Genomic DNA, 22,384 nt, shown 5'->3' with positions numbered 1-22,384 from the left:
TCTTTTTTTTCCCGCAGTATATTTATAAACCTGAAACTTCAATACGGTTTAATTTTTAATGTGTCAGGTGGCCAGTGTTATGTGTAATTATGGGCAGGTCAAGAGCTTTAGCCAACTCTGCCCTTGTGGGCAGTGTCTCAAAATGTCACTGGGTTTCTGAACCTCCTGGTTACAGTGCTGGCCTCCCTTCTCCTTTACCCTCACTTCTTCAGTTGAAATTCTTTGTTGGTCCCTTCAATCCCCGTAGCTCAGTCTACCAGCAAAGGAAGCCCTTCTGCTTTGTCTTGCCACCACATTCTCTGCTAGTAGTGCTCTTTAAGTGGCAGCAGGGGTGGGTGGTCTTCCATACCTGGTGCTTAGTTTGAGCTCTATGTATAAACAAAATAAAATAAAGGTATGTAGTAATATTGGAATTCAGAATTGTTACGAGACACCCAGGCACTTTGTGATTCCCTGGAGGGGGTACAGAGTGTGTCAGATAAAACAGAAGCACACTGCTGCCTGGTTTTTTTACTGACCATATCATTTGGGTGTCTGTGGCATTGTTGTTGCTTCAGAAGCTTTTTCCAGATTTTTCTTTATTTTCTCCTTAATTTCTTCGGAGAGACTTGCACACCAATTGACTTCCACTGCTTACAGTTTAATAGTACAGTATTTCCTTTTGATGTGTACAGCTGGTTCCTTTGCACCTATCTAAAAGATACAAAACTGTTTGACTTTTGGTTGCAGTCCAAGTTCCTATAAATAATATTTCTGAATCTACTGATGTCAGCTCAACTCCTAAAAATATTTGTCTGAATAAAGGCCTTTCCTGAGTTTAGTTTGCCAGACATGTTAGCTGGTTAATAAACATAAGGTCAGAAGGATTTGAAGCAATGGAAATGCCTCCTTTAAATAGGAGATTTAGAATTACAGTCAGAATAAGAATTTTCTTGGGAATAAATATGTACAATTCCAATGTGGTGTGTTATCAGGATTCATCTATCCTGCATTTTATGCACCTACTGGAGCGATGAACATTGGTGCATCAAGCGGAAAGAAACAAACTAGGTTTACTTAAGAATCACATGTCTGCAGCTATGTCCCTTTCCCCTAATGTAATGCACAAATTGTATTTTCGCTGAGATGGATGTCACTTTGGAGAAAGCTTCTACTAAATGATTAAATGTAAATACTGTAGAACACTTGCAGTTAGACACACAATTTAAATGAACCAAAAACACAGTCTTAGAATATTTCCTTTGGTCAGGGTGGAATGAAGGATAATCTAAAGAAGATTTCTCGGATGGAAATGTTGCAATTGCTTCATCAAGTATGAAGTGATACACAGATGTACAAGCTTTTGTAAACATGTCATGATTTGCTTAGAAAACATGGTGAAACCAATTAGTTTGTGTTTAAATGTCTATCCATTACTGTTTTTATTTTATAATTTCAGTTCATGGTAGTGAATCATTTAAGGGGGTGCGGTGGCGCAGTGGGTTGGACCATGGTCCTGCTCTCTTAGGGGTCTGAGGTTCAAGTCCTGCTTGGGGTGCCTTGCGGTGGATTGGCATCCTGTCCTGGGTGTGTCCCCTCCCACTCCGGCCTTACGCCCTGTGTTACGGGGTAGGCTCTGATTCCCCGTGTGGGACAAGCGGTTCTCAAGGTGGGTGTGTAGTAGTGAATCATATTTATTACAAAAAAAACCCACTATATTCAAAAGCAACAGCACCAAAATGCCTGTTAATTCCCTTCCTAAAGAGCCAAACCTAACCATGCAGTAGGCCTTGAAAAAAATGGATTTAGAAACAACCAAATTAAAGGATGATACCATGGTGTCCCTAATGCACTATGCTATGTATCATATAACCTTTCATGTTAACATCTTTTCTGTGTAGGGTTTCAGTGATGTGCACCACAGGACTATCAAACTTCCTGGAAATATGCATACAAAAGTTAGTCTGCACATTACATTTATTCATTTAGCTGACGCTTTTCTCCAAAGCTACATACATCTCATAGAAACTTACTTCTTGTCCAATTTTGTCCAAAGGCATGTATCTGTGTATGTAGGAGATAAACCCTGGAGATGCAAGGTGTCTTTTGTAGAGGTCAAAAATGCTGTTGTGCGCTGGTTTTTGGTATCAAGTCCTAGGACTAACCACGGAGTGTAATTGTGCTGTTGCAGGCTATTCAGCCAAGAATTACAAGATGCTATGCAATTCCATACCACCTTTTTCATTTCATTCTCTTTATCAGGCAAAAATGAAGAATTCAGGCTAGCCCTGTATCTAGGTGCCTTCCTTTACCAGTTCAAAGAAAAGAATACACAACCACTGTAACTAAAGGTTAGGCCTCGATCAAAAGCAGGAGGGGAATCCTTGAGTTATCCATTTCTATTTCACTTCTGCTGACAGAGAACTGGCAGGCATGGTGGAAGAGAACTACAAGGTTAAACATGGCCAAGTAAAGTAAACAAGCGGAAAGAAGAGCAGAATGAAAAATCTCTTCAATATATACAAATTACAGCTTTTGAGATGTAGACTTGTTTGATTTTTTGGCAGATATACACTCATGGAGCACTTTATTAGGAAGACATGTACACCTGCTTATTCATGCAATTATCTAATCAGCCAATTACGTGGCAGCAGCGCAATGAATAAAAATCATGCAGGTACAGGTCAGGAACTTTAGTTAATGTTCACATCAAACACCAGAATGGGGAAAAAATGGGCACTCAGTAAAACGTGATCTCAGTAAAACATGGCCTAGTCTGATGAATCTCAATTTCTCCTGAGGCACACAGATGTTAGGGTGAGAATTTGGCATCAACAACAGAAATCTATCCACCCAACCTGCCTTGTGTCAACAGTCCAGGCTGGTGGTGGTGGCGTAATGGTGTGGGGAATGTTTTCTTGGCACAATGTAGGCCTGTTAATACTAATCAATTATTGCTTGAATGCCACTGCCTATCAGAGTATTCCTGCTGACCATGTGCATCCTTTTATGGCCACAATTTACCCATCATTTAGTGGCTGCTTCCAGCATGATAATGCACCTTGCCACAAAGCAAATGTCGTCTCAGACTGGTTTCATGAACGTCACAATGAGTTCAGTGTTCTTCAGTGGACTTCCAGTCAAATCTGAATCCAGTATAACACCTTTGGGGTGTTGTAGAACGGGACATTCGCAGCATGAATGTGCAGCTGACAGATTTGCAGAAATTGCGTGATGCAATCATGTCAACATCGACCAGAATATCAAAGGAATGTTTCCCATATCTTGCAGAATCCATGGCACGAAGAATTGAGACTGTTTAAAGAGCAAAGGGAAGCCCTACCCAGTATTAGTATAGTGTTTCTAGTAAAGTTCTTGGTAAGTGTATAATATGTGTTTACTGTTCTACTGCATAAATTCTGGTGAGATGGCAGTTATTTGCTTGAATACAGTTCAAAATGATGCTTTCCCATTGTAAACATTTTATCGCTTTGCAAGCCCTCAATCATTATAAATGCAGTATAAACATGTTGAGCAAGGGTGTTTCAAGGATATTGGATTGAAGAAAAGTCTTTTTTAATTTCTAATTTGTTTTTAAGGATGCCAGTAGTAAGTATTAAATGGAATTGCCAGTCTCCTTTATTAATTGAATCAGTTTAGCGTTTAAAGCGGAAGTAATGTGGCAGAACAGATACACTGCAGTAATGCAAAAGAGATGACGTAGGGCTCAGCGATGCCTGCAGCTTCCCCAAGGACCATTCTCCCCCTTCGTAGATCCTGAGAGCATTCATTAACTTGCCACGTAGGTGGGTGTTGAAAGCAAGACCCCAAACCATCTCAGAGAAACTAGCCTCCCATGGCCCTCCTTGTCAGCTTCTAAGACCCCCTGGAGAGCAAACAGAAACAGCCTTGTCATGTAATAGCTGCTTTTGTTTTGTTTGTTACCCCAGAAATCTGTTCCCATTTGCCCCTCTATTTCTTTACATTAAGGCTCAGTATATATAAGTATATTCTGTATACTACTGTATATAAGGGGCAGATCTGGCAGCTGCTGTCATAAAAACCTTCCTTTCTAATAACATCAGGTCATATGTGGAGTTACAGCTGTTGTGCCTGTCATGCTGTAACACATTACATGAATTTATATCTAAATTTTCCATTGATTGAAAGCTGGCACTTTTCTCTAAGGTGTCATACAATTAAAAGCCACATATACTACACATCTAATTTTTTTTATGAAGCAGCTTTGCTATTATTTACCCATTTAGACAGCCAGGTAGTTTCACTAGAGCAGTGTAAGATAGGTACTGTATTGAAGAGTATTACTGCTACAGAGAAGATTTGAACTTGTAACGGCTGGTTCCAAAGGCAGATGTACTAACCAGAACACCACCCCTTGTTCCTGCAAATATGCAAACATGCTTTCAGCAGCAGATTAAGATATCTGGATACAGGCACAATTGTTAAATCATCATGTCAGAGGTAAAACTATGAATCTATAGATTTTCAATTTTGGACCTGTTATGAGTGGGACCATCAAGCAACCAGAGGCTGTTATTGGTTTTTAACAGTGTTTATTGTTTTTTTAAGCAATAAAAAAAAAAGTTATTTGGAAAAAAATATGTTTCCAGCGAAATGTTCTGTTGCTTAACAGGTAATTTTCAGTTCTTTAAGTAAACTGCTAAACCAGGAAAAAGCAATTGAGAGGATACATTAAATAATAGCGTTCTCATAAACAGTAGTGTGATATAAAAGTAATGAAGTGGCGCTTTGAGCATTACTGTGTGTTTTTATCGTGAAAACTCCTCTGCAGTACTTGTAATCCAGTCGGTAAATGGACGGGATGCATACCCTTCGGGACTGATATGGGTTTTAGGGCTCCTGTGGCGTGTTGCGCTCGGCTGCAGGCGGAATCTAAACAGCATGCAGCAGTAATGGCAGCCAGATGGACCATTTATCACGGGCCCCGACCCCGACAGCAAATCAGCACCCGAGGGTGGTGGTGGAGAGGTGGGAACAGAGGGAGGTTCGAGGAAACACAGAAGTCGGAGTGCCTGGTAACAGCATTAAAGAAATTACAGTGTACGCTGTCGTTATGCAGTTGCGTATAGGCTTTCAGTTTAGTTGCATTATCATTTTATTTTTAACTGAAAATCCTGCATTTCGTGTTTTAAACCTATGGAGACACTCACTTTTCAGCTTTACCTTGCATCTAGGGCAAGCACTGACGTATGTCACACGTTACAGAAGAGTCTCCATCAAGCCATTCTCTCAGACCAGGAGATGTCTAGAATTTCAGTGCATTGACCTGATAACAAGCTAACTGCTAACATTTCCAGCAAACGATTTTTCTATTGCCCTGCGTTTTGACAAACAACAAAAACAACTTGCTTTCTCATTTCATTCTGAGATGGCTTTTCAATTACATACTGGAGCTACAGGGAATAGGGGCTTGAGAAAAGTTATGACATAAACCATTTATACTATGACTCCATGACAACTTCCATTGCTAAAGCAGCCCAGACAGTTAATTTAAAAGAAAAATTAATCGCACATAGTTTCAAAGACATAATAACAGATTATGGCTAGATGACAGCTCAGTAAATCCATGTGTGGAAAGTTTTTTTTTTTTTTTTTTTTTTTTCCTTCTTTCCCCCTCGATTCTTTGGTGCCTTTGGAAGTTTAGAGAAATATTGGTAGTGTGAGAAATTCTGCCTGTGCATCAACACTCTTTTGCAAGACATAATTGAAAAATTGATCACTGTCTTCCTTTTTTTCTAAGGCAAGTGTTAACATTGATTTATTTTCTTTTCGGTTGTCCTTTAAAACAAATGCGGTATTTTGTGCATAATTTATAACTTCTACAGCAATTTCAAAGTATTCATTTACCACTGCATGACTTAAGATCCATAATAAAATCATCAAAAGAAGCTTGCTATTTCTGAAATCAGTCTTGCGATGTCTGGGCTGAGCGTGTTTGGCAAATGTTTTGTCAGTCTTGAACATCCAATTTGTTATCATGTCTGTGCCACTTAATACTTTACAGCCAAAAGCAATACTGATGCCAACTGGACGATATGATCAGTTCCTGGCTTCAGTGCTGCGGGCTTGTAATAACTGCAAATAAAACCCTGAAGTAGATGGTTATGGATTCTAGTCACCACTTCTGGTTGTGGACAAATCTCATTTCCCCATGAAAGCTGAATAGTTTGAAATAAAACAAAAGCAAGGGATAACAAAGCAATGCTGCATTAAGCATTCACGAAGTAACCTAGGCCTTCTTTTGCTTTTGTGAGGGTCAGTTCCTGCACATCCACATCCCAAGGCATCGCCTCTCCCGAGCACCCTGTAGAGTAATGGCTGTTTAAATGCAGAAGGTGGCCATAAAAGCTCTGAGTCGGGCTCTGTCACTTGATATTCATTGGAGGCTGTCTGACCACTGGTTCAGGGCTTCTTCTTATCGAGATCTGGATGGCGTGTTGGGCTCTTTGTACTGTTCAAAGAAGGTACGAAATATGGCAGGTCACTTGCAATGACAACAGCTTTCTTCTTCCACTTTTTTAGTTTGCTCAAGCCTACTCATAAGTGTCAAGAGCACATAAAAATGTATTAATGTATTTAATGCATTAAACTACGACAGATTAAGAGGGTGTGTAGCTCATTAAAATTAGATACTTTCCTCAAACAGAGACCCCGTGGTTTTCAAATGCACTGTTTATCTGCCTGCCTGTAACTGTGCTTTGCATTTCGAAGCTGCGCTTTACAGTCAGTTTTATTGTACTTTTAATAAATCTTCTGAATAGCTCTGCATAATCTCTAAACCTTGTGCTTGCTCCTAGAGAGCTGTGTGGATTTTGAATGAACTGAGGTTCAGCAATACAAATCCTATTAGAATCAATGGCGTGAACTGAAACCATTTCTACAAACAGACAATAAAATACCCAAATGAATTCTTAAAAATGCAGGATACAGAATCTATATCATGTACTCTACATATTTTGGTATTTTAGAGAGTGGAAATTCTTTTTTGAGAATTCCTCTCCACAAAGCACTCTTAGTATGACTAGACACATGTGGCATTTGCAATTAGATTCAATGCTGGAATGTACAAAAAGTAAAAGAACACTCTGCTTTCAAACCTAATCATAGTAAAGTGCAGTAAAATGGATAACTGGGATTGACTGTAGGGGAAGGATTCAAAATGGCATGAGGTGAGAAGCTGTTTTTTTTTTTTTTTTTTTTTTCTTAAACAGCTGCTTTTTGAATAAATCTATGACTATCACTGATACAGTTCTTTATTTCTCAAAATTCTTACTGAAGAAACTATACCTGCACCGACAATATGTGGGGAAAGGAAGTGAGGACACGGAATGAAAGAAAAAAAAAATGTCAGAACTGATCTACGTGATCTATAATTTTCGCTCCTTTCTTAGCAAATGCACAGAATGCGCCACCAGCCTCTCCTAAATATTGTAAGAGTGTCAAACTTGCCCATACTTGGATTGCTAATATTCCTCCCAGCTAAAGGACAAATGCTTAAAAAATGGCGGTGGAAAGAAACTCATTACTTGCTGTGTACCCTCTTTTCAGATTCATCTGAAGAAAGGTGGTTAGGCACTGAAAGGGACAAAGCTCTAATTTCCATCCGCTTCCTCAAATGTTTATAGAATAAAGAAAAAAAAAAATGAAAAGAAGAATGGCAAAGAGATGAGATGAACCAACTTGAATAATCTAATTTCCTCTTATCAACACCACTATTCATTTGTAAAATAGAGGGATAATTTTATATCAAGTCTGCTGCTTCAGAGAGGGACAGGGCTGAATCCTGAAAACTGTTGCTGATATTTAGATAGCTTTTCCCTAAATGACTGCACCACCCCACCCTCATTCCCATGGTCTGAGGGGGACAATGTGTTTTGTCTATAGACACATAATTCTCACAAACTCTGCATTTACAAGAAGAGCGGACATAATACAATGTCCCAATTGTCATTTAGTGCTTTGTTTCTGAAGCAAACATGTATGAGGGACTGTGCAGTTAATGCAATCTGTGTTAGATGGATAATATTTTGCTTTCTTACATTATTGTTCTTCTGATAAAATATTAGTGGCACTGTTGAACTGGCACTCATGCCTTCATATTAATTTAGTATGGCTCGTGCATGCTGGAGCCTTGGGTGTATTTGTTGACTGTGTCATGGGAGGCCAATGATTGCTCAGGTTGGCAGTGTATTGCACTGCATTAATTCTGCCTTTTAATGCAGGCACTGGACCTGTTCACACTAAATACATGTCTCAGCATTGTAGAAATGCCAGTAGCAGGTCCTGCTGAACCAGGCACTTAGGGCCTTTAAGCTTTTGGCACATATAAAAGCATGTATGCTTTTATAAATACTGTGATGAAGTCTCAGAACCCAGTTCATGGGTTATGATTATTTTTATCATCACACAAGATACATTTAGAAAGTTCTGCTACTTAGGTTATAAATAAAAAATAAAGCACACTTTCTTAACTGTTGTTAGTCTGATGGTGCAGTAAGTATTCAGTAATAATGTTATCACATTAGTTTAAGTTTCTTAAATATTTGTGAAAGAAAAGCTATGGTTGTCATGCCCCTGACTGTGTGCACAAATTAATTCCTTTTTTACAAACAATATGGAGATGAAATAAAATAAAAAAAAAAATGCAAAGTTTATGCTGCAACATATTAAACCAGAGTGAAGGACTTTGTGGGCAGAAACAGTGCATTAAGAAGGACAAGGGAGGTGTACTTTTTTGCCACTGAGGATTTTGTCAACCTCGTTTTGCAAGTAATTATTGGCATATTTTGTTTAGATGAAAACCAGTACTCATACAAATTCTTTCTTGTATTGCTTCCATCAAAATCATTGAACAAAATAAGGTGTGAACCTTAGGTTTAATAATATAATAATATAAAGACAGGCACAGGGCGTAAGGCTGGAGGGGGAGGGGACACACCCAGGACGGGACACAAGTCCATCACAAGTCACCCCAAGCAGGACTCGAACCCCAGACCTACCAGAAAGCGGGACCTATCCAAACCTGCTGCACTCACCCCCCCTTTGGAGAAAAGCATCACAAAATGAATAAATGTAAAGTTAAAAAGAGTGACTCAGATATTTTTTGGGGTGGATTTATTTTATTTGCGATGAAGTTTTGACTATAAATTTAGTTCAAACCACAGAATAACCCAAGGTAATCAAGTGAGGTTGCATAACACTGTTTTAAATCCTGATTAAAACTAAAAGAATGCTGACATGCTTTGACAAGGCTTCATATCCTGATGCAATTTGAATGTATTCAAGTTTAAAGAGCCTTTATGCCATTTGCTCTGCCTGCACGGCTGGATAAGAGCTTTTACTCCACCAGGAGAGGTGTACAGATTCAAGTATGTAAATGAGAGACTGAGGCAGTGACGTTATAAATCAATATTATGCAAAGTTACTTAATTTGTGCAGATTTTCCTGGAAAAAGCAACAGAAAAAACAAATAAATAAATAATGCACAGTGTGATATACATATAGAGTCAAGGCACTGAGTAATTAAATACACATTTTCTGTTTAAGGATCTGCACTTCTGTAATTCATTTGTTGTTCTGAGCCTGAAGCTAATTATTTTTTAGCTGTCTTGATTTGTGATTATGTGATCACTTCCATTGATGTGAATCTACCAATTAGTTTATTGTAACATTAGTATTTTTTTCAAAGTACACTGTGTTCTTGTGTTATGAATGTTTGAGTTACAACCATAATGTTACAAGTTAAAAAGGCAAAAAATGTTCTGTTTATTTTGTTCACTAGTCTGTTTTCATAAATTTGAAGACATAATGTTTACTCCTATTCAACCTGCATGATATGAGCAGGCAACACTGTTGCCAGTCACCACAAGTAGTGAATCAGATTTGAGTTTGTAGTATTTCGGTTCTTTGAAATCCATTTCAGAATTGTAATATATGTTTTTATCTGCATTGGTATGTGAATCGATTCATCAAGTTGAAACAGATTTTGAATAGATGATGTCAATTTAGAGGCACAGCTGAGAGGCACATCGAGATATTCAGCCAACATTTCCGCAACTTGTCAGACAAAAAAGAACTGTCAAATTTTGCTTTAAATTATTCCATTTCTAATTTGAACAGTTTCCTTGCTTGCATCTAAGGCAGTTCTGACGTAGTTGTCAAAATGTACAAATTTTGCAAAAACTATATTAGCTATCAAAAAACTATTTTTCTTTTTTATTTTCAACTGAGGAACCTCATTTCTCAAGTTTTACATGATGTAGTGAATTTCATTTCTCATTCGCCATAACTGTATCTACATTGAAAAGTAAGTTACTCTCCTATTCCGTGTGAGGACCGAGCCCTAACACTTTGCTTGGTCTCTGGCTGGATTCTGCTGCTCACAATAAACTGTGTAAAACAAAAAGAAAGGGTAGGACCCAAGAAGTCCCACTGGTTTACAATCTCTGGTCATACTGAAAGTCAGCAAAACTCATCTACTCTCTGTGGGTCACTGCAGTGAATGAGTATTCTTCTGATCTGACTTTCTGCAAGAACAATAAGAAGCACTAAGGGAATGGCAAAAGTGGAACCAGCAGCCAAATGTGCCTCAGGGCATTTGTTTCTCAGACACTGTGGCGTCCATGAAGAACAGTGTGCTGAGTCCTGCAAATCAAAGATATCCAAAGAAATACAATCTGTTTCCTTACCCCGAGGCTGAGGTTACCTACAGTTAGGGACCTCCATGAGAAGAGGCACCCACATACATGTTTACACAATGTATTCCGAAAATACTCTGACACTTTGAAAGTTTTCAGATATATTTCAGTTACAAATGATTTTTTTTTTTCTCCAAATTCCCAGTATTCAGACAAAACATTCTTAAAGCCAAATCATTAGTTGTCAGTAGATATCTGAAATATACTGTACAGACATTTAAAACTAAAATATGATTGTGTGTGAGTTCATACCCCATACATTAATATTTAGCAGCTAAACATAAATATCTGCTTTGTTGTAAGTGTCTACTAGCTTTGCACACCTCTGAGAAGGTCATTTAAGTTTCTTTAATGGTTCTTATGAACCAAATTTTTAAAACATGCTACAGTTTCTTGATGAAGTTACAAGGAATGGTTTCATGCTCAGCAGGTTCAACTGCAGCCCTGTTTCATAAACGGTATTAAGTCTGCTAGTTCTCAGACTGCAGATGAGTTTTGAGAGATGTTTTTGTGACAAACAAAGTGGATACTGACACATGAACATTGATGCAAACACGGTTTTTAATAATTGGGAAAAGTCATTTCCACTTCCTCATCAACCCCAATCGCTGATCGGTTTAGTCCATAAACATGTGCGACATTTGTCAGCTTCTGGCCACTTTCAACTCTCTTTATTCATCACATATTGTGAAATATAACCACAAAGTATAATCGAAATGCTATATCATAAGAGACATGTGGCCGACACGCTGTCTTTAATATAGCATTCACTTAGACCGCACTGATGAATTATGAAAAGAGTGTGATGGGTAATTTCCTTCATAGAATCTCAAAAAGGTATGAAGTGGACTTAATTGACTTTGTAATGTGGCTCATTAACTTGTGTCTGTGGAACTGATGGCAAACTTTCTGTAGTGTTATTACTCACAAATCGACGTAAATGCACAATATATTGCTCATTAGGGATGCCTGCACTGGACCGCAAGACCCAGGGGTGACAAAAGGATTACATTTCATTTGGTCAAGTTTATGTGTTTGTCTAGTCCTTTGCATGTAGCCAGAGGCTGCAGTTAAGTATTTTTTGTCTTACGATAGACTAACAAGTAATGAAAAAATGCTAATTTGTCATCTTTTTTTTTTTTTTTTTTTTTTTGTACTGTTGAGATTGTCTAAGTAGCTGTGCATCAGGAGCCAATAAACTCTGCATCACTGGAGCTGCGTTCCAGATATTGTCTTTCTGTAATGGAGCTCTTTGATGGATTGTAAACTATAAAGCAGATTATTGGAAAACTATATTTCCTAGGAGTCACTACCTGTATTACTATGAACGTGCATGAGTGGATGTATAGTACTAGTACCACCTGGTGGGCTTCCATGTACCTTTCTGAGACACAAAAATAGTATACCTGTGTGCATGAGTAGCAGCATAAACTGAGGTCATTCTGTATTTTGAGTTTAGCTACATTGGACACTGTTGCCTAGTGACCAAACCAGTTACCACTATACTTAGGGATTTCTGCACTGATTCCTGTTGTTTACTTGAGTTGTTTACATCTTGCTCTTCAGCCCTTCACTGCTCCATCAGTTCATCATAGTTAGCCCGTTCCTCTTTGGTGTCCTTCATGTACTCGTCTAGTAACAGGATGAATCCTAATCTAGGAGGTGTCTCTATAATGATGACTGAAAACCTGATCTACCATCCTCCATCAACTATCCAGTGCCAACCTTGAACCATTACCAGATGGATCCCTGAGATGTCTTTGGGTGCTGACTTTGCTCCCTTCCATTCATTGCAAACATCCTGTTACAGAAAGTGAAATGTCCATTCTTTGATGTCCATGACCTCTGTGATCTGGGAATTCTGGCAACTCTTCTTGCTATATTACAGTGCTTATTTGATTGTTTTATGCAAGGTGGCTAATAGTGTCAACTATTGACAAAGTTAATTTTAGGCAATTGCATTTATTCCTTCTAAACAGAATTTTGAAGGGATGTTTGCCACTGCCACATTAAAAAGTGGGAACTGCATTAAACTAAATGCAAGTACATTAGTAACTAGAAAAGAAAGAAGGAAAGAAAGATGGCTTCTGTAGACTCTCAGATGTAATTCAGAGACAAAGATTTCAGAAAGACAAGCAAGGAAAGCATACAAGAACCCATCTCAATTTTGGGCTCCAGCCAAGGCGAATTGTCCTCAGGAGCAACATATTTTCTGCAGATGTTCTACACAGTAGTCTATATCTGTGCCAGTTTTGAACAATTCCTCATATGGCTGTAGAGTGATAAATTTAGCTAAAAAACTCTTTTCCTTCCCAGGAATTTTCCATCTGTTCCCCCTGCATATCTCCACAACCTATGCCTAGAACTGGTGGCCATTTCTCCCAGATACCAATGCCTAATGTAAACATTCCAAGCATTTCATTATTCAGATCAATCACACACACATTTTCAGAACCGCTTGTCCCATACGGGGTCGTGGGGAACCGGAGCCTACCCGGCAATACAGGGCATAAGGCCGGAGGGGGAGGGGGACACACCCAGGACGGGACGCCAGTCCGTCGCAAGGCGTCCTAAGCGGGACTCGAACCCCGACCCACTGGAGAACAGGACCTGGTCCAACCCACTGCGCCACCGCGCCGCCGTGCCGCCCCCCAGATCAATCACAGAAGCAGTAAATTCCTTTTTAAATGGAAAATGATTTTGTGAAGCTGTCTTAACCCCAAGTTAAACAACATGAAAAGACTTCTGGTGTAGGACCTTTTGCAGGTGTAAAATAAATCCAGTTACTCTTTCAGTCTATGCATGATTCTTAGACAAAATGGGCAACGTGACACTTTTTAAAGCAGTCGCTCAGATATAGCAAATTCTTGACATTATTACATGTTTATTGTTATTGGTGAACCATATTACAAAACTATTATGGTCTGTTCATCTGTATACCTGTTCCTGTGAGTCAATGGAATACAGAATCTTGAAATACCCTTTAAAAATTAAACTGAATGTGGAAAGGATTAATTCCTGCTGCATATTCTTAACTGGAAATTTGAAATGTACTTTATAGTTAAAGTCTGGAAGAAACAACTGGAAAAGGCTCAAAGTTAACTTTTTATTATACATATTTTCTTAGCTGGATTCACTTGAAATATATATGTATGCTATAATCATATAAATGTATATACATATCTGATATTTCATGTATGCTATAAGTGCATACTTATCCTGTTAAGAAAGTGCAAAGCTGCTAGATTTCATACTTTTATCTTAATTTTATTTCAGTGTTTTTTTAATAGTTTAAACTAGTCCGTTTTATCTAAAGTAAGTCTCATTGAACTGAGGTGTACTGTGTGGTTTACAATTACAGGTATTCCCAGCAAATTGTAAAAGAGGAGAATGAACCAGAGCTAGTTTTTACGGGCTTTTTTCCTAAGAAAGACAAAGAAAAACCCAAACCAAAAACTATAAAATAAAAGAAAATAAATAAAAACTAAAAAAAAAAACATACACACGTTAAGCATACTAAGCCTATGAATCAGCACCTTCCTTTCAATTTGCTAATTTCAGGTAAGAGTGCATTTCAGTGCTAATTTCAGTGTGAGTACATTAATGAGGGGTAATTCAATAATAGAATACAGGTTAGAAGCCAAAAAGAGTGCTGAGTCCTCTCAAGGTAATTTCCTGTCTTCCCAAATCAAGCTCTCTCAATCAGGAGGTTTTTTTTTTTTTTAAATATCTTATTTGAATAATTTCAGTGCGACAAGTTAGATGAATGATATTTTTAATCATTTATCTACCTCATTTATCAAATGAATGAAAGCATTAGATTTGATTAAATGCTTTTTGTTCATAAAGTTGAGAATGTTTGCCTAAATGTTTAAAATTAAAAGCATACACATAGATTTATAACCATAAAACTAAACTGGATGGTTAATGATAGAAATGCCCTGGAATGCAGAAAAGGAACTTTAACAATGATTTGTGCTTGGTAGATAAGATATCATGTGGTTACAGTGGTATGAAAAAACACAGCTCATATTCTTGTACATAAATCCTGCATAAATAAACAATAGGATAACACGTTGTAAACAGGGATAAATAATGAGACACATTACACTGAACATGCATATTCATATTCAGATCCTTAATTGCTGTCCTAATTACTAGTAAAATTGACTAACACCACTACTGAATATAAATTACTTTCTCAAGCAGCTGTCAAGAAAAAAGTAATTTCATTCCATAATGTTGCTAACCATAGTGTTTTGGCTAATTGAACCTCATTTTTAGGATAGCTGGATGTTGAATGAGATGTTGCATTGTATGATTTTAAGTTCTGGCTTAACAAAGATGTGAAACCAACCTTTCTTTTGTAAGTTTTTAGAACACAGCAGGGCTCAACATTAATTTTTTGTGTTTGATTGTCCACAGGAAAGGTACGTTTCACCTGTTGTACCAAATATTGCCCTATGTCCTATTCTGGAACATATCGGAAGAACAAAAAATTAAGTAAATATATCAGTTTACAATATCCTTTAATGGGCAGGAACTGATCACACTTACTGTTCACAAGTTTTTAAGTGTAATTAAATTAAAGCAATCACAGTATCACTCACTATACTAACAAAAGAGGCTTCATCATAAAGAAACTAACAAAAAATATGAAGATATTGGCTGTTTAGCTCAATCTTTAGTGGATTTCGGCAGGTTCTAGCCAGAGTTTAGAAACAAAAATGCAGATGACATAAATAGTGACATAACATGGTTTCTTTAGTATAATGGCAGTTGTTTTGCATGTTTTTTCTTTATGTACTCACTATCATTTGTTGACTGCACATGTCCTTTATTGTCCATTCTAAGCAAATTACCTGTCCTGAACAGTCAGATAATTGTCAGTGTTGATTGCTGCACCTAGTTAAATATACTGGCTTTAAACTCCAAGGACATATTTTCCCTTCTCAAACACAGATGGGCTGAGCCAGGACACATTTTGAAATAGTATCTTATAAAGGGCATGGCTTTAGCAGTGACCTCCGCCTTTTCCATCTTGTCGGCGTCTCTCAGAAAACGTCGCTTGGCTCCACTCCCAGCAGCATGTATCACAGCTTTGCCTAGAAGCCAATTACCGACTCTCTCATTGGGCGATGACACTGACAAAAACACCGGTGACAACACTGGAAATGGCGTTCTTTTACTGAAACTCCTCCAGGAGAACTGGGATGACACCAGTAACATATTTAGACACACCCTGTCCTTTGAGTCTCAGCTGATAAGCTCTGCAAGAATGTGTCATGGTGTTTGATTCCTCTCCCATTTGAATGGCATGGTGTCTGAAACACAGTGTCTTCAACAGGAAGACCAAACCCTGTCCCTTCTATAACCACAGACATTTAGTCCAACCTGAAATTACACTTTTCTTCATGTTATCTTTCCTCATTAGACTTTGTTTTTTGGTCCTTACACTGTGCTTAGGTGTTTGCTGTATTGTATTGCATTTAGTAGCTAGCAGTGTTTAGTAGCTTGTTTTCACATTTATTAAACAAGGCTGTCATAATTACCAAAACCAACTTTTGAACAGTTACTGCAAAGTTTCATTTAATGGTTCTGCATTTTATCTTTTATAGGAAATTTTGTATTGAAAATGAATAATTTTCACATATTACTCAGGCTACCTGTATGTTAAATGAAGTGTCGAACACGATGCAACTATATTAAGAATAAAATGCTCATGTACATTAGCATGGCATAAATTACACAGATTCATCTCTTCTTGATTATGTCAGCCTGGCCTGCTATACAGTTTCTGTAATGATCTTCACGACAGGATTTCAAAATGCGGATGTTGATATATTTTGCACATTCACTTAAGCTCAGTTCCTCTCAGGGGAAATGTCTAATGGGCGACTCATTGTATTACTGTAATGGATGAGAAATCTAACACTGCTGGTGAATCATTTACTACCCCCAAATGAATTCACTATAGAGTGTGTGTAATGTATTTGTCTCGGTGAAGTCATACGCAAGGGGGGATTGACCTTGGGCTAAACTATTTATTAGAGACCTCTTAGCTCTGTTTGTGTTGATGCAACCAACCATCAAATTAAGCCATGGGCTAGACTTTCATTCCGTAACATCAATATTGCTGTGTATGTGGGCACCCGAAGCTTCAGAAATCTCTAGTCCTTGGAACAGACATGAAGAGCGGATGCAGAAGAAGAGGTCGGTTAAAGGCCGAAACAGATGACACAAAATCCAATGAATAGAGGAAAAACAGAAGTCCTTAGCTGTGATGCCAAGGAGCTGCGGTGTGTGAATGTTTTCTGTCTACTGAAGCCCTTAAAGTCTGGATGCGATAAAAGTAATCAGCTCCCTAACCAACTGAGCCTTTTTGTTCAGCACTAGAGATAGAGTGGCTTAAAGAATCCATTGAATATGTCATAGTCTCGATTTGTGGATGGCCATACGCATTCGCTGACACGCACACTAAGGGTCATTGACAGTCACCAGTTCATCAGAAACACAAATTCTCGATATGTGAGAAGAAACCCACGAAATCACGGGAAGAACTTGCAAACTCCACACAGAGACTGAGCAGGTGCCGAACCTACTTTTATTTTCACAGCTCAGGCCCTGTAAGGTACACGTGTTCCCAGCTTTGCCACTCAACACATAAAATCTTTTCAATAATTGGTGATGAAATATGACATCAGATGACGCGTATATTTGCTTTGTACTTCATGTAGGCGTGTGACATGAAATCTGGGATCTAAAATCCTTCTTGAATAAACTTTGAGGAAGCGCAGTAATTATACAGCCCAGAAAATATGCCAGCAGAGCCAATGGATTTTTAACAGTAGTCAGTTGGAGCTGAAAGTAATTAGTGATTTTCTTGGCAAGAAAATCCCTTGCTGTCACACTGTCCATCATTGATCAGCCATGCAAAAATTCAGAAAGCCATCAAGAGAGCAGCATTAATACCTCATTTTTGAGTCATGTGATTAGAGATATTTACTCCAATACATGTTACAGGTGCTACAGGGTAAGGTTCTCACCATTTTGTGTTGTGTGATTGATATGTATTCAAATTGTTTTGTGGTAAGACTGGAAAAGATACAGAACACTGATGAAAATTATCTGAAAGTTTTGGTAGCTTTATTTATTTATTACTTTTTCAGGATTTCCTTAAAAATTAAGACATTTTTGTGCAAATACAGATGTTGCTGTTCACTGCTGAATTTGCATTTTTATTTATTTAACAGAAAAGGAAGTCATTGTCCCGCTAATAATGTTTAACTGCATTTAACTGAATGCAAAAAATTCATTTAATTCACAGGGAGCACTTTGTATTTAGAAGAGAAATGCATTGAAATATTGTAAGATTACTTTGAATTATATTGCTTTATGTGTCCGTTAAGATGATTGTGATGTCCTTCGAATTTACCACAAAAAACAGATTGTTTTAGAATATCAGGATGTTTAATTAAGCAGGTCCTTGTATTTCTAGCTCTCGGGAAAGCTCAAGCGGAGAGCAGTGGTGGCGGCGGTGACGGTGGCAGCATGTGGGAAGGACTGGGCCTCCAGGTGGTGCTGATATGGCTGGGGATAGGGCTTTGTAGTCACGCCCTCACTGCCCTGGAACATGCCCAAGGCAACGTCCACAACCATGCCCACAGGTGGCAGCTCTCATTGCACAGACACAGGGAGAGAGGAAAAGTGGGCCAGGTTCTTCACCGCTCCAAGAGAGGCTGGGTTTGGAATCAATTCTTCGTCATCGAGGAGTACACTGGACCGGAACCTGTGCTCGTGGGCCGGGTAAACACAGTTTCTACTTTATTTTTGGTACTTTTTCGTTCTATGATGCTTGGCAAAAATCTGTGGGCTTCTCACTAGAATACTTAAAATTCTTGGAATACGCCGCATTCGGTGCACAGGTACAGATTAAAAGCTGTAAAATGTGTAGTCTTTGCAGCATTGATGCTGAAAAAATCTTTATGACTCGAAAAAAAAAGATTAAAAGTCACTAGGTACCATACAGAAATATTTAGTGTTAAATGGTCTTGCTGTTTCATTACATTTTAAAGGTTCAGAGGCAATTCTGGTCCTCAACCAGTAAACAGTTAAACAGTGCAAACAGTTTGAGTCCTGGGAATATGCTGAGTTTTCTACAGTTTTTATAAAAATGCTTAATGGTTTTAGCAGATCTCCTACTGGTAGCTAACTGCTCAGTGCTGACTTGTATTTGCTTTCTCACTCATAAGCATGGTGGCATTTTGGAGGAGTGGTTGAACAGTGAATGTTAAATTTAGGTTAAAAAAAAAATATGTTGTGAAAATAATGTAATTATTTTATCTAATTTATTTTAAATAATTGAAGTTAAAACTTTGTATCAGTTCACTAAACAACTATTAGTTTCAGAAATCCATCCTTGTGTTATGGTATGTAGGCTAACTACTCTTACACACTTGGCCAAGTAACGTTGTGGTTTACACCAAAATTTCCTGTGTAAATGTGTATGACTGAACTGTTTAAAACTGAAGAAATGACAATTCCAATGAATTCTGGAATATTTCAACACCCTTCTGGAAGTTATAAGAAAGTGCTGCATGATCAAACCTTTTGACCTTAAGCCCTCGCTCTATGTATATGGACAGATTCGCATTTTCTCGATGTACTGTCTATACTGTCGTGACCCTGAGCTTCAAAAAAAAAAGAAAAAAGAAATCACCCAATTTCTTTAACTTTCATCTTTTTGTTTGTATTCCATAAATGTAGGCCTTGTAAATTTCCATCGTCCTTAGATTTCAATGTAAAATCCATGATTAAATTTGGTTTTCCTGTTTGTTGCGAGACATTACACATCACAAAAGTAGCAGCAGTCGCCAGTTCATCTGTTGCTTCTTTCTACTGGCAGGTGCTCCTAGATGTTGTCTTTTATTTTCTTATTTTAACACATACATTTAATCTGTTGCTAGTGGCAACATTTAGTACTTAAAGCAGCCATTTCCACAGTGCCGAATAGAGTTGCAATCATATCTATAGTGTGTGGATACATTTTGATGCTAAGTCAATTCCACTCTTATGGTTTTTGACTGAGATTATTTGGTCTAAACAGTTATTGGACTGAGTTAAGCCTTCAGCACTGGACAAAGATATCCTGAAAGTAAACCACATTCAGAACCAGTTTGATTATTAAATATGTCTGTGTGATTTCACAGAAATTAGAAAAGTACTAGAAAGCAATTCTCTTAATGCAGCCTGTACTGTATTGTCAAAGTTTTGCATGTGGGTTATACTGACTGCAAAATATTTGTAGTTGCACTCAGATGTCGACTCAGGTGACGGAAACATCAAGTACATTCTTTCGGGGGAAGGTGCTGGAACCATTTTTGTTATCGACGACAAGACGGGCAACATCCACGCCACTAAGACATTGGACCGGGAGGAGCAGGCCCAGTACACGTTGATTGCGCAGGCGGTTGCTCGCGACACTGGCCGACCTCTGGAGCCACCCTCGCAGTTTGTTGTCAAGGTGCAGGACATCAATGACAACCCGCCCGAGTTCCTGCACGGCCCCTATCATGGCCGCGTGCCCGAGATGTCCAATGTTGGTGAGTGCACCACTATTACTCACTCTATACAAAAGAGTATGAGGTCCAAATACATAAATTGCACTGAAGTATAACAGAGTGTGAATTTTCCTGAAGATTGTTTCCTAACATAATTTATGTACTGCGTTCACACAGTTGCAAGCACTAAATGTTCACATCTATCTATCTATCTATCTAATCTACTTTAAATCTGGGAAATCTGCTTAAAATCAAGGAGCAGTTATCAATGGAGAAAAGTACATTCCCTCAGCCAGGACAGCTCTTTTCTCTTATAGCATGTTGCTCAGAGTGCCAGTGTGTTATAATGTGGATGCAGTGGGTCTGTGTATAACCAGGTGTTTTCTTTTTTGGTGTGCCACATATCATGCGTTTTCCATTTTGGCACTAATGTGGACTCCAGGCACTTCGGTGATGCAGGTGACAGCCACTGATGCAGATGATCCAACATATGGGAACAGTGCTATGCTGGTGTACAGCATTCTCCAGGGCCAGCCTTACTTTTCAGTGGAGCCACAGACAGGTATATAAAACAACCTTCGGTTCTTTGCATTTGTTAATTTAGCTGACACTTTTCTCCAAAGCAATTTACAATTGTTTACCCATTTATACTGCTGGGTAGTTTCACTGGAGCTATTTTTTTAGGGTAAGTACGTTGCTCAAGGGTACTAGAGCTTGAGGCTGGAATTGAGCCTGCAACCTTCTTGGTCCAAAGGCAGCAGCGCTAACTATTACGCTACCAGCTGCCTTAGTGTTCCAAAATAATCATCATTTATCCAATAGTCATTTAGCTGTCACTTTTTTTTCCAAAGCAATTTACGTTAAGCTACCTGGAACTATTTACCCATTTACCATTACAACTGGGTAATCTTAATCATGAGATGGTTTAATGTGATTTTCCTCATAACACGATTATAGCGTTCAACATTGTCAGATTATTGCATCAGAAACATGACTCCTTAAGTGGTTAAGGTTATAGTGATATAACAATTAACTGCACAAAAGTAATGCTGCCTTTTTAAATATTATTTTAAATAATGCATTATGTATTCTGAATACTTTGTCCTGTTTGTTATATGTGCCTTTGGTATGCACATGTACCATTCTAATGTTGTTTGTTATTGGATTTGACCAGATGACTGTAGCAGAATTCCACATGAGCAAGAAACATTCTCTGTGCCAAAGCTGAGACTGCCAAATGGGGAAACCACAGATAGAAAAAAAAAAAAAAAAACAATAAAAAATGAAAAAAAAAAAAAAAACACAGACTTTGCATTCCCCTGGAACCCACCCAATATTCACGTCTGATTTATGCTGGGATTACCATCCTTTCAAGTACAAGCTCTGCTAAATATCACTGGTGATGTGCCATCCTTGCAATGTTCTCTTGTGTAACAAGGAGTGCCAGTTTGCTAACAGGAAAAGTGACTAGGGTTGGATGACAGCCCTTATGAGAATAGAATTATAATTAAGCAAATGAACAGACAAAGGCTCTGTGTGAACAATTATTTTCCTTTGAAACAAAGTGAATGCTTTGGCTCTCATGTGCTACCTAAAGGTATAAAAAATATACTCCATGGTCAATTAGACCCAACTGCTATACAGGTCTGCTAGGAATTATGATCTTTCTGTTTATGTGACTTAGATATATGTCATGCATATAATTCCATAGGAATCATCAGGACAGCCCTGCCCAACATGGACAGAGAGGCACGACAGGAGTATGACGTGGTCATTCAGGCCAAGGACATGGGGGGCCACATGGGAGGACTGTCAGGGACAACAGAGGTGAAAATTATCCTGACGGACGTAAATGACAACCCGCCAAAGTTCCTCCAGAGTGAGTACAAAGGAGCATTGGTCAGATCGTAAGCAGTGTGTTTGTGGGCACTTATATTGTATACCTACTAGGAACTGTGCCAGTCTTTTTTCTCTTCAGACACAGCTTTTTTCTTTTATTTTAAGAAAAAACAAAATTTATTCAGTTAGGTACTGCATTTTTGCTGGAGCAATTTAGGACACATACCTTGCTGAACAGTACTACATCTGAAGGTGGGAACTAAACCT

At 38.3% G+C, this 22,384-nt stretch overlaps 1 protein-coding gene across 1 annotated transcript in view; it reads left to right on the top strand.

Annotated features, from left to right (window-relative positions):
* LOC114909794 (cadherin-11-like) overlaps nt 1-22,384 on the top strand; it is a 36,917-nt gene that overhangs the window by 5,407 nt on the left and 9,126 nt on the right. Inside the window, exons 2-5 of the mRNA XM_029249597.1 lie at nt 18,217-18,524; nt 20,026-20,320; nt 20,721-20,840; nt 21,990-22,157. Coding sequence (XP_029105430.1) covers nt 18,270-18,524; nt 20,026-20,320; nt 20,721-20,840; nt 21,990-22,157 — 838 coding nt within the window. The 5' untranslated portion in view covers nt 18,217-18,269. The remainder of the gene's footprint in view (nt 1-18,216; nt 18,525-20,025; nt 20,321-20,720; nt 20,841-21,989; nt 22,158-22,384) is intronic.

This window comes from Scleropages formosus, unplaced genomic scaffold (genome assembly GCF_900964775.1).
Source record: "Scleropages formosus unplaced genomic scaffold, fSclFor1.1, whole genome shotgun sequence".
Taxonomy (NCBI): domain Eukaryota; kingdom Metazoa; phylum Chordata; class Actinopteri; order Osteoglossiformes; family Osteoglossidae; genus Scleropages; species Scleropages formosus.
This window is presented reverse-complemented; position numbering and strand designations above follow the sequence as displayed.